This window comes from Megalops cyprinoides, chromosome 16, assembly GCF_013368585.1.
Source record: "Megalops cyprinoides isolate fMegCyp1 chromosome 16, fMegCyp1.pri, whole genome shotgun sequence".
Taxonomy (NCBI): Eukaryota; Metazoa; Chordata; class Actinopteri; order Elopiformes; family Megalopidae; genus Megalops; species Megalops cyprinoides.
Window position 1 is genome coordinate 1,302,386 of NC_050598.1, and position 13,123 is coordinate 1,315,508.

The following is a 13,123-nucleotide window of genomic DNA, read 5'->3' on the forward strand; positions in this document are numbered from 1 at the left end:
GGAGTCCGGCAGATTTCAAGAGGCAATATTTCTTTGAGCGGCACCTCTCATCAAACATAATTTACAGCATTCTGCCCCAGAATGTGTATTCCACCAGACATCATCTAGTTTGAACAGTCATGTCATCCCAAGTCGCTTGATTATCATAGAGACACTGATAGGACGGTCCACACCTCTGCCGACACCCTAACAATGGCATCAAGCGAGGTGGTAAACAATTACAGAATGGGACCCAGAGTGGGCAATCGAGAACCTTCTCAAACAAATGGTATCCTGACTTACTCAAACATGGCATTCTGATTTCATTATCACAGGTGTTATTACAGGCGTTAGGTCTGGTTCATTTACATCAAGAGTGTAACCTAAACTGTATATATTGGAATTGGTTTGAACGATCAGGGTTCACTCCGACACCGTTGAACCTGAAGTCAGTGCTTTTTGCATGGTTCGTTACTGCTTTTTATTGAATTAAAGATGGACTTTTACATCAACACGCATTCATCTCCATCCTCTTTCTTTCTTATAGTACTCATGCTTGGTGATAGACACACACACACAGAGGGCGAGAGAGAGTGCTCTCTCATGCTAGAGTGAACTTCTGCCACATAGCTCTTGATCAGGTGGGCACGGAGGGGAATTAGAGCCGGCTCTGCTGTACTCCTGAAAGAGATGCTGCTCGTTGTGACAGCACAGAAACACATTTCAGAGGCTCCCTCAGAGCGGCGTAGAGCCAGGCAGCGCGGCATCACTTCATTACACACAACGTTACACGCGTTATCGCTGCATCCACATGCGGCTGCAGCCAGCAGTACTAATGGCTTCATGGCAGGGGGAGAGGACATTCTGTCCCAGCACTGTATGCTGAACACAGCTCTGGAGTAGGGAAAGAGTAGAGAGAGAGGACTGAACACAGCTCTGGAGTAGGGTAAGAGTAGAGAGAGAGGACTGAACATGGCTCTGGATTAGGGTAAGACTAGACTCACCACCCCAGTTCTCCAGGCTGTAGAGGTTACTGAAGTTGTGGGCGACGAAGGGCGCAATGCGCTTGAGGTCGATAGTGCGCACACGTGTGGCCAGCAAGGACTGGTGTGCGTCACGGAAGGTGGTGTCCATGAGGAGGAGGCCCTTGTGTGCTCGCACTGCACGGGCGAACCCTTCGGGGCCCTCACGTAGCAACACATCCCGGAAACCTGCTGGGGGCTTGTCTGCAGAGCAACACACCAGGAACACAGGTGAAACAACTGCTATGCACAGACACACAAACCCACAACACCACCACTGTGCAAAACAATACAAACACAGGTAAAACAACTGCTACACACAGTCAACAAAGCCACTACAACACCACAGAACAAAACAATAGAAACACAGATAAAACAGCTCTGTCACACAAAGACACAACCTCATAAGGGACAAAACTACAGCACAACAAATCAGATACACACATAACACAACCCTACACATGGACAAACAAACCCACAAGGGAGAACAGTACAGAAAAACAGGTCCAGGTGTAAAACAGCTCTGTCACGCAAAGAGAGCTGTAGAAATAAAATGGTTGTTGTACTTTCCGAGTATAAAAACGAATGCAGGCTTCAGACTTTTCACAAATAGGTTCTTTAATACAGTAAAGGAACTAGTGGATCTTCTCCCCAAGTGCAGAGAACCCTGATGGTATGGTAACGCTGATTTTTAAAGGAATTCTTTCCCATCCCCTCCAACATTCTGGGTACCCATCCTGGCTGGTGACCTGTCGGGGCTGGACATTCCCGCAGCCCCCCCCAGGAAGGAATCATTTGCATTCTGTAAGGTGGGCTGAAGCAACACCTTCTCTTGACTTCCTAGGGTTAGACTGGCCTGGCAAATGGTCAAGCAAATGATTGTCCCCACAGGGTTAACATTCAATTGGCATTGATGTTAACCACCATTCTAAATACCCATCTGAGCTATTGTCCTGTGGAGAGCAGACAGTCCTGCTGTCACCTCAGGAAGGAGTTGTTTGCATATGAAACGGTGGGCTCAAGCAACATCTTTCCTCAACTTCCTGGGATGAAGCTGATCTGCCAAATGCTCAACCACAAGATCTGTTACATATCCCAACAACAGCCAACACAATGACCTAATCGTTCCAGAGTGCTGCCATACTGTGAGAGAGAGAAAGCCCACAGCAAGGCCTCACTCTCAGGGAGAAAGAGTAGTGCAATGTGCAACTGTGAAACAGGTTCTCATGGCTTTGTGTGTTTGTGCAGAAATCCTGTCAGAGAGGAGGGGAAGCAGGGAGAGGCAGTCCGATCCCAGTTGTGAGCCGCATGCATAGACACATCCTCACACATTGGCATGTGCACACACGTACGTGAGCACATGTGCACACACACACAGACACACACACACACATGCCCACAAGCAAACACACCCATATGCCCACACCTAAATCCCTGTGATGAGATTTCTAATGTGGTTTTATATTTTTCATTTGAGGGAGGAGGGGATTAGGAGTGCATTATCACACACTTGCTCCCTGGGCTGGTGAGGGGGGATTGGGGGGAGAGGAGTTCCATTCACTTAAAGCTGCTCCCCACTGCTGGGGGTATAGGTGGCAGAAATGACAGATTAGCACAGGCGGTCTTCTGGGCTGTGGAGCTGGCTGCAGCTGTGTATGTAGGTGTAGTCACATAGTCTGTGTGTTTGTGTAGTCAGTGCAGTTGTATATGGTCAGTGCAATGGTGTAGTGAGTGTGGTTGCATATGGTCAGGGAGGTTGCATATAATCAGTGAAGTTGTGTATAGTCAGTGTGATTTTGCATGGTCAGTGCAGTTGTGTATGGTCAGTGAGGTTGGGTTTGGACTGTGCAGTTATGTATAATCAGTGTGGTTGTGTATGGTTAGGATGGTTGTGTAGCAGGGATTTCTTACCCAATGGCACCAGGGGAACTACAGGGTCGATGGAGGAGGGCTTGGTTTTGACTGGAATTGGAGTGGTAGGCCCATTTACCATTATATGACCTGAGAGAGATAGAGACACACATGTTAGACACGTGCCGCTCATTGCTTTAGGCATGTTGGCTGTGACATGTTGCATATTGGGACAGCAAATCAACAGTGGATCTCTAATGCCTCCCACACACCTAGGTAATAGAGTAGTTTCTGGGCCCGGTTCTGCACAGGCTTCAGGTTGAACAGGTTTGGGTTCTCGTCGATGAACTGAGTGTCCACTGTGCCATGAAGGAACTGTTCATTGGTCAGTACATTTTGCAAGAAGGGAATATTGGTCTGTGAAGCAAGGAGACAGTGGGAGAGGGAGAGAAAGAGACAAAAATGAGTTATTTCACAGCACACAAGGTATTGAGAACAATATTCATTCAGTACACACACACAGACACACATGCATACACACACACAAACGCACACTTTGTGCCAAATGATACAAGTTAGGGAACCCAATTTTTTCTTTTACCCACTCACAGATCACCTCTAAGAGCCCTTAGATATGACACAAACAACCTATTACAGCATACAGACTATTACAACACATTCTTGTATCATCCAAAATGAGTAAGAGCTCAACAGTACCACACTGCACAGTCACTCCGGGAGAGAGGACCTACTTCCCGCAGAACTTCTGCAGAGCGCAAGATAAAGTCCCCAACACAGCCAAGACCAGGATTAGCGCAGTACCGCCATGGCGCAAGCACAAAACCTTGCACATGCAGCCACTCCAAATTCCAAACAGCCATCTTTTCCCACAATGTAGTTACTGCAGTATAAACCAGCACTACCGCAAAGCTTTAGGTAAAAGGAATAGACTGAGTCCATTAAACCTTCAGATGTTCATACAGTATGTTCTCTACACCCCTCCTGTACAAATACACCAAATGAAAGATGTGCTGGTGACCACAGAATCCTGGCTTTGTGATGAAATCGACAGTTTGCGTTACACAATCTCATCCCGCTCTGCCTGGAAATGAATTCCTGTGCCCAGAATAGAAATTCATTCCCAGGGAAGCAGCGCAAAGAGATGCGATTTCAATCAGCGCCTGTCATCTAAAGTTAGGCGAGCTGTCTGTTAGCCCCAGCGAGATGAAGCTGGGACAAACAGTGGCTACAAAGCTTGGTAACGAGGTTAAAACAGCCTTTCTTAGCCAAGCACCTCATTCAGAATGTGCATATCTTGCATGCCGAGTTAGCTTCCATATTTGTTTGCCACTCCAATGCAGTATGAAATGATTAACGCTGGCTGGTGGCCAAAATGTCTTGATTCTTGATAACTTAATAATGCCCTCCCTCTTCTGCCTAAAATATTCACCAGGAAATCTCTTATCATCGTTATTATCATATGCATGATTTTGAGGGAGTCTAAATATTGCGGTGTTGCAGAGCAGGCTGGGGTCGGATGTGTGCCAGCAGGTCGCTTCAGGGACTAGAGGCAGAGCTAAAGAAGGATGGGGGTTGGGGGGGATGCTGATGGGGCTGGACAGTGGCAAGGCTGTCGTTTGAGCCTAGAGGGGAGGCTCCAGTCTGGCGGACCACATCACAAGGGGGGGGGCGGTGTGCTTGTGAGGGAGATGTACAGTGCCAGGGGGGCCAGAGAAAGACCAGTGCGCAGCTGGGATGCAGCAGTAATAATAGACCTCACACACACCTCTCTACACTCAAAGCGGAGCAGAACAGCAGCATCATCACGCAGGTGCTCCATGCTCCTGCATTCCACCCCTCCCTCTGCGCTCCATATGTATCCCAGCACCTAACAGGTGCTCTCACATCAAACCACATCTGCTTAAATCCTACATGTCCACCCTGGTTTAAATCCCTGCTTTTTTGTTGCCAAAAAGGAGAGATGTTTGGCAAAATCACAGCACAAAATCATGTGTGCCCAGGAAGAACTTGATAACCCATGTACAACTGCCTTTTGAAAAGTCAAAATTTTATTAATGGAGGATAAACTGTCTCCTGTGTCATGTTTTTAGTTCTGCCTTCTGCTGGTCCAACCCACCTGGTGGGGACCGTCACGGGGCCTGGGTTGGCTATGGTTTTCTACTCATGTCTGGCTGGTGGCATGAAAGCTTGTTAACTGAAGAGAGAGCAGGTCTTTCAGCAGAGTGGGTTTCTTACGTAACTGGTCTGAATGCTGCCTGGTGCTGGGCTGGTAAATCGATGAGAAATCAGATGAGCGAATCCAGCTCAGTGTGGGGATGCAGGATCAAACTCTGACATTGGGCCATCCTATGACCTGGATTCTAGAGGTTCTCCAGTGGCCGAGGGTCTTTGTCACATCATTCTCCCTCAATAAAGAGAAAAATGCAAACTAAAACAAATAATCTAACCCATCTAACCTCAGAGTGACTCCTACTTTAGGGCTCTTCAACAGCTCTCATGGGAGCCAAACATTTTGCATGTTCTATATAAAAAATAATGTCCCAATAAGCTGTATGTAAATGTGGACCATTCAGGCACATTCACATAGCTGTGATTAAGCATGTTCAGATGAAAGTTTCATTCATTCATTCATTATCCTCTCTGTGTTACATGTGTGTATGTATGATCAGTTTAAAAGAGATAAGTGCCTTGAAGACTCAGAGGAGAAACAGAGATTATTAATATGAGATAAAAGGATGTTTACTTTCTCGCCACACCTGCAATCTGCACATACTGAATAACAGTGGAGGTATAAGTAGGTGCAGATTTTAACACTTATTCATATTTATTTCATTTATTTCAGAGCAGGGAGCTGTAGCACTACTGCTATGGAAGGCCACAGGGAAACACAGACACAAAGAGAGAGGAACACAGACAGAGGGAAACAGCCACAGGCAGGGGGAAACACAGCCACGAGTACAGGGAAAGACAGACTCAGGCAGAGGGATCCACAGACACAGAGGCAGAGGGAAAAACAGCCACAGGCAGAGGGAAACACAGCCACAGGCAGAGGGAAACACAGCCACAGGCAGACGGAAACACAGCCACAAGGGAAACACAGCCACAAGTACAAGGAAACACAGCCACAGGCAGGGGGAAACACAGCCACAGGCACAAGGAAACACAGCCATAAAGACAGCGAAACACAGCCACAGGCAGGGGGAAACACAGCCACAGGCAGAGGGAAACACAGTCACAAAGACAGGGAAACACAGCCACAAAGACAGGGAAACACAGCCATAGGCAGGGGAAACACAGCCACAAAGACAGGGAAACACAGGCACAGGTAGAGGGAAACACAGGCACAGGTAAAGGGAAACACAGCCACAAAGAGAGGGAAACACAGGTACATACACGAGCACAGGTAATTCAGTGTGGCCCTTCCCCACAAAGTGTGGCACAGATGTCCTGGGTAACACAAAGTGGCTGAATAACAGCCAGGCATCCTATCACCCCCTGGATTCTAATCGATGCTGGGACACCGTGCCGCCAGGGACGTTCAATATTCTATTGGTGACTATGCAGCAGGCGTGTGACCAAGGTTCAATCCCAGCCTTCCCGCAGAGTAGACACTTGCGCACTCTGTCACTGTCACTGTCCCTCCCTCATCTCTCAGCTCCCTACTGTCAGCCTCACTCACTCAAATGCCAATCAATTCCCTGCATGCCCATCAGTGCTGAGGCTGTCCGCATTTGTCTGTTAGCCAATCTCTACTAACACCATTTAAAACATGCACCCCTGGGGCATATGGCTCGCCAAAGCACCACGTCCTGTGCTTACCTGGACCCTTCTGTAACCATCTCCCGAACGCACTGGCTCCTTGGCTTTGATCCATATTCACCACTCTGCTCATTAGCAGAGAAGGGCAGTGATTAATTAATCAATGAGAAACCGTCTCCTGCTCTTTTTGCATAGCTCACCTCCTCACAAAACAAGCTGTAAGGACACGTACAAAAAGGACAGCAAAAAAGCAAGCCACATACATGCACACACATACAGTGCCTTGTACACAAATTCAGAAATACACACACATTTGGCGAAGACTAGGCCTCTATTTCATAATTGTAACCACGATTTTTTCGCGGTTTCTTTGTTGAACCGCGGTTAAAGAATTCATTTTAATGAGATGGGTCAAAGCATGGTCACTTTTGTTTGCATTCATCAAACACGTTTCCAATGCCTGCGTGCACCCTGTAGTGCGACAGAACAGTAGCTATCCTATCAGAGGACGCCCTGCCCACACTGATTTACAGTTGTGAAGTCGGCTTTCGAACGTTAAAAGTCCAAACAGAATTGAGCAATTTCGTGAGAAGTGGTGTTGTACCTTTGAGAAATGCCCATAATGTTCAACAGATACATGTTTGGTTTTCACTGGAGTTTTCATTTAGTGTTGTTAAAAAAATTGCTTGACACTGTCCCGTTGGTCCTGACAAAATGTGGGGAGGAACAGCTAAACTACGATTGGACAATTGGTCATTTGTCCCTATACACGTTCATAGCAACTAAAATGACAAGGGGACATACAGTTGGAAAAACGCAAATAAAGAAGCAGTGATGACTATTTTGCGAGGTAGTTTTGCCAATAGTGACGACTATTTTTTATACTCCTAATTTAATTTAATCCGTTTTTTGTTAATGATTAATTATTTGTTTTTCATTGATGAGGATAAATGTATGCATTGTTAAGCAAAAAATACAATGTTTTATGATAATAAAGAGTCGTGGTTTACTTCATAGGCTGTGTACTTGTGGTATTACATTATCTGGATCACATAACAGTGAAATAACCAAAAGATGTATCCTGGGATTCATTCAAAACTTTAATTTGTTTGAAAAATAATAAATAAATATTTTTTTTAAATTTGACCGAAAGAGACAATTATATTGTTAATTGCAATTATTTCTGAGACAATTAATTGTACAGCAACATTTGGAATTGTTACAGCTCTAACAAAGACACCCTCTATTTCAGATGGCTGCAATGGCTGCAGATTCTCTTTCTGCCTCAGACTTTAATTACTTGTTTTCAGTCATTGAATAATTTGTTTCAGAGAACGAGTCACTGGGCGAATCTGGAACTAAATGAATTTCAGAGATGGCATTCAGACTACAGAATGACAATGAGAGGAACACACCACAATTTCATGAGCAAAAATAAGTCTCTCTTAGGCACTGATACATTGTAATACATTGTTGTTCATACATTAAAGAAAAGCTTTAATACAACACTTTAATGATACTAAAATGGCCTCCTTTATGCCATACAAAAGTAAAACTTTGAAGTAGTGCTTAAATGCACAGTGTGAATTATATGAAGGGTCTTGATAGGGTACTCAAGGAGAGCCTAATAGAAATTTCCCCACCTGGGGATCAATAAAGTGTTATCTTATCTTAAATAGCACACATTAAGCAAAACGAAGGGAGGCTGATGACATATGCACATAATTGCTATTTGAACAGGATTATTAAGATGAGCTACATTCTTTGAATATTTCATTCAGACTGCACTGAAGTTCCTCTGTCAAACTGCAGGCTTTGACCCATCACCAGTGGGTCTAGGCAATAAAACAAGTGTGCTGACATTTCTGTCAGTCCTGTGGGAGTGGGGCTGCTGGGGTCCAATGGGGAGTTTAGCCGAGACGAATGTCATACAGCCATGTCGAGAAGCGTTGTTGGCTACAATATCGCACCAGGAATGATTACTCATATGCTGTGCCATATTTTACCAGGGAAGAATGACGTTTTATTTGTGCATAACTTTTATAGCTGTATTTCAATGTCTTAATTTTGCACAGTGTCGTAACTCTCACAGGGTAGTCTTCAGCAGAGAGTATAAAGACATTAAATCATAATACAAATGTTTGGCCAATTATGTGAATTGATATGACAGTATATGAGTTGTTTGTGTGATGATGTCATGTGATGCTTTTATCTGATGTTTACCTCGACTCCACATATTCTAGTTTGATTTACATAGGAGTGTATGCGTTTGTGTGTGTGTGTGTGTCATGCATGCATAAGTATACGGGTGTGTGCATGCATGTGTGTAGGTGTGTGTCTGCATGTGCATGTGTTTGTGCTTGTGTGTATGAGTGTGTGAGTGTCTGTATGTGCACAGATGTGTTTGTGTGCATGTGAGTGTGTGTATGTGTGTGTGTGTTTGTGAGTATGCGAGTGCCTGTTTGCAGGAGTGCCCCAAGGCTATGTTTTCAGTCCACTTCAATTTCCACCCCACACCTGCTTTGAGGGTCCTCTCATGGTGCGTCTTATCACTTCTAAATAGATGATGCAGTTATTTCTCCTTTTCCGTCTTCAGATCCTCAGATTTACTGGATTTCAGCCCACATGTTGGTTATCCTTCCTGGATGCATTCCTGCCACCCTAAACTTAACCACATCTGACCTGCTGTTTATTCTAGCTCCTTCATTTACTTCTGTTGATGCCTGTGACTTCTATCTCTCTGTTGTCTATCACCCTCTCCCCTTTGGCTACAAACCTGGGGGTGACTCTGGACCCCTTCCTGTCCCCCTCTCCTGTCCTCCTCTATCTTTTTTTAAACTCTTTCTATTCATTTTCTTAAGCAATACTCAGAGCTTTTGACAGCATATTCTACACAACAATTTATATATTACTTATTATACAGAGCCATGAAAAAGTATTTGCCCCCTTCCTGATTTCTCCTATTTTTGCATATTTGTCACACTTAATTGTGTCAGATCTTCAAACAAAATTTAATCCAAGACAAAGACAACCAGAGTAAACACAAAATACAGTTTTTAAATGATCATTTTATTTATTGAAGGAAAAAGGTTATCCAACACTATATCACCCATGTGAAAAAATAATTGCCCTCCCTAAACTTAATAACTGGTTGTGCCACCTTTAGCAGCAAACAATTGCTTCTGATAACTGGAGATAAATCTTTCACAACGCTGTGGTGGAATTTTGGCCCACTCAATTGCTTTAATTCAGCCACATTGGAGGGTTTGCAAGTATGAACTGCCCATTTAAGGTCCTGCCACAGCATTTCAATGGGGTTCAAGTCAGGACTTTGACTACGCCACTACAAAACCTTAATTTTGTTTCTTTTAAACCATTCAGAGGTGGACTTGCTCCTGTGCATCGGATCATTGTCTTGCTGCATACCCCAATTGCGCTTCAGCTTCAGATCGTGGACTGATGACCAGTAAACCTCTAAGTAAACCTGCTCTGTTCCTGCTTGTTATCAACTCTGCATGTCCTGTATTTTTCTTTTGTGTGCCGTTTTGGATGTTATCTGTTTTCCATTGGATTTTTTGGCTACTGACGCAGACTTTTTCTCACTTTGATTTTGCCTTTGGTCTTGGACTTGTCATTAAAGAATACATTTTTGTACTGCCTTTATTGTCTGCACCTGGGTCCTTTCCCCGCAATCTCTGACACATAAGTTGTACAACACTGGAAAAGCATTAGAGTACTGATTCCTGCAGATTTTTATATATCACACATGTGCACTTGGTATTCAGTAAAGCCTGTTAGTCTGATGACTTGTATGTATGCTTTAGTTGCAAAGTATCGTTTAGAAGGGAGACTGCATGGTTTTGAACACAGTGTTAACATTTAGACAGAAATTTCAAGAGTTGCTGAAACAGATGGCTGTTTTGTGCTTATAGTTTTGAGAATTTAGGCAAAGATTCAAGAAATATGTCTAAACAATTGAGAACTATAATACAACTGGACATTTACTGAGGCAATAGAGGTTATGCACCCTGCCCAATACATGTGTGATATGAGTCTTGTTCCTTCCCACTACAGGACACTGCTGCCCCACCCCTTACTACTACACCACACTGCTGCCCCATGCCTTACTACACTACACTGCTGCCCTGCCCATTATAACTACACCACAGAGTTGCCCTGCTCCTTACCACTACACTACACTGCTGCCCCACCCTTTACTAGTACACCACACTGCTGCCCCTCCCCTTACTACTACACTATGCTGCTGCCTGCCCCTTATTACTACACCACAGAATACTTCCACTATTTAGAGGTAGAGTTATGGCGTCAGATTTATGTCAAAAGTCGCGAGCGTATAAAACATTCTCGCGAGCACAGGAAACATGCTGCGAGCGTATAAAACATTCTCGCGAGCGCAGAAAACATTCTCGCGCACAAAGCAGCCACCACTAGAGGGCATACGCGCTCGCGCGGGTTAACTCTGCTCGCGCGAATAGACCTGAGTTTTGACAATTTGGGGGTGGAAACCAAGGGAGGCACTGGCCCTCTTATGATTGGACACTTTCAACGCAATCACACCCACATGACCTCCTTGAACCTTAATTGACAGATAGATGGCTTCGTCTAACAACCCAGCAATTTACTTACTCTGAAATTTGGCTGGAACATGTAAATAGCTAACGTTAGCTAATTAACGTTAGCTATGCTTCCCCTATCATTCAGCCAATTGCATGCAATAGACGTCAGAAGTAACGTTAACGTAGACTAAGTAAATTGCTGGGTGGTTAGACGAAGCCAGCTAGCAGTATCACTTACATGTAAATCTTCAGGAGTTACCGCCATTGTTCCGTCCACTGTCTTCCAACTCCGAACTTGTTGTCAAGACTCAGTTGTTTGTGAAATAACAAGCCTCTAGCCAAACAGTGTCTGCCTGTCGTTCAGTTCACGGAAGCTGTCAATTAAGGTTCAAGGAGGTCGTGTGGGTGTGATTGCGTTGAAAGTGTCCAATCATAAGAGGGCCAGTGCCTCCCTATATAAATCTTAAGGTATCGCCGCCATTGTTCCGCCCACTGTGTCTTTCACTCCGAATTTGTTGTCAGGACTCAGAAATGTTTGAAATTTCTCAATTGTTTGTAATTTCAGACGTGGCCTGAAGACACCTCTTCAGACTCTACCTGAACTGACACCCTTGCCATTTGACCTTGTAAATCTAAGATTCTTGGCTCGTACCTGTAGCAAGTTACGTTGTATTTGTAGCATGTTTTGCCTAGGTAGTATAGCAGCACTTTATTGTCCCAGTGACTGTATTTGATATGTAACCTCAGATCAGATTAGTTCTGTCTCGCTACACTGACCTTGCGCTCAGCTTCAGTACTATCTGCATTGTATGACCTGTACACATCTTGCCCTTGTGCCTGTTGTTTGGCCACTATTTGCACTTCTGTACGTCGCTTTGGATAAAAGCGTCTGCTAAATGAATAAATGTAAATGTAAAATAACAAGCCTCTGGCCAAACACTGTCTGCTCGTCGTTCAGTTAACGGAAGCTGTCAACCAGGGTTCAAGGAGGTCGTGTGGGTGTGATTGCGTTGAAAGTGTCCAATCATAAGAGGGCCAGTGCCTCCCTTGGTTTCCGCCCCCAAATTGTCAAAACTCGGGTCGATCGCGCGAGCAGAGTTAACCCGCGCGAGCGCGTATGCCATCCAGCGCTCGCCAAGCAGAAATTCTCTCGCGCCTGGTGGCTGCTTTGTGCGCGAGAATGTTTTCTGCGCTCGCAAGAATGTTTTATACGCTGGCGAGCATGTTTCCTGCGCTCGCAACTTTTGACAAATCTGACACAATACAGAATGACTGAATAGCTTCCTAGTAGTATAATTAACTGCATGCCAACATTAGACCTGTTAATGCCATGAAATTTCAAAATCCTATTACTTTTACTTTTTTCTCATTACTTTTGATATCTTTGAAAACCAACCGCATGAGCTTTGCTTGATGTTTCTGATTTTAATCCCATTTATTAGTTTAGATTTGTTTTGCTCTTCTTTTAATAATCCTTGTTTTTTCCATTAGATTATGAGATTATGAATGTTACTGTTTTAGACCTGTATTGAGATTGCTTGCAGTGAGTTATATTTAAAATTTGCCAGACAATACATTATATTTATTTAATAATTATATTATCCTTGAAGATAATACTGATACTGTACTGGTCAGGCTACAGTATTCTCTCGTCTATTGTGAGTCACTCTGCTAAAGTGTTCATAATCTGAATAATGATATAACAACATGCTTATGTCTGTATTTAATAAACTTCGTCTGTATGCGAGAGGACTGTAACCCTGAAACAGTAATGGTTCTAAAAGTCTCTATACTTTAACAACACTGCACAACTATGTGAAATTATATAGCGCATACAATAACAGTCTGAGTCCTGTAGACTGTCCCCACGATCAGACACGAGGAAATTCAAAAGACAGTGACAATCATTCTTTC

The 13,123-nt window shown here is 44.2% G+C and overlaps 1 protein-coding gene across 1 annotated transcript in view; it reads right to left on the reverse strand.

Annotated features, from left to right (window-relative positions):
• LOC118791451 (pyruvate carboxylase, mitochondrial-like) overlaps nt 1-13,123 on the reverse strand; it is a 150,666-nt gene that overhangs the window by 34,366 nt on the left and 103,177 nt on the right. The window contains exons 11-13 of the mRNA XM_036548813.1: nt 3,125-3,269; nt 2,913-3,002; nt 984-1,205 (exon numbers count right to left, since the gene is read on the reverse strand). Of these exons, the coding sequence (XP_036404706.1) occupies nt 984-1,205; nt 2,913-3,002; nt 3,125-3,269 (457 nt within the window). The remainder of the gene's footprint in view (nt 1-983; nt 1,206-2,912; nt 3,003-3,124; nt 3,270-13,123) is intronic.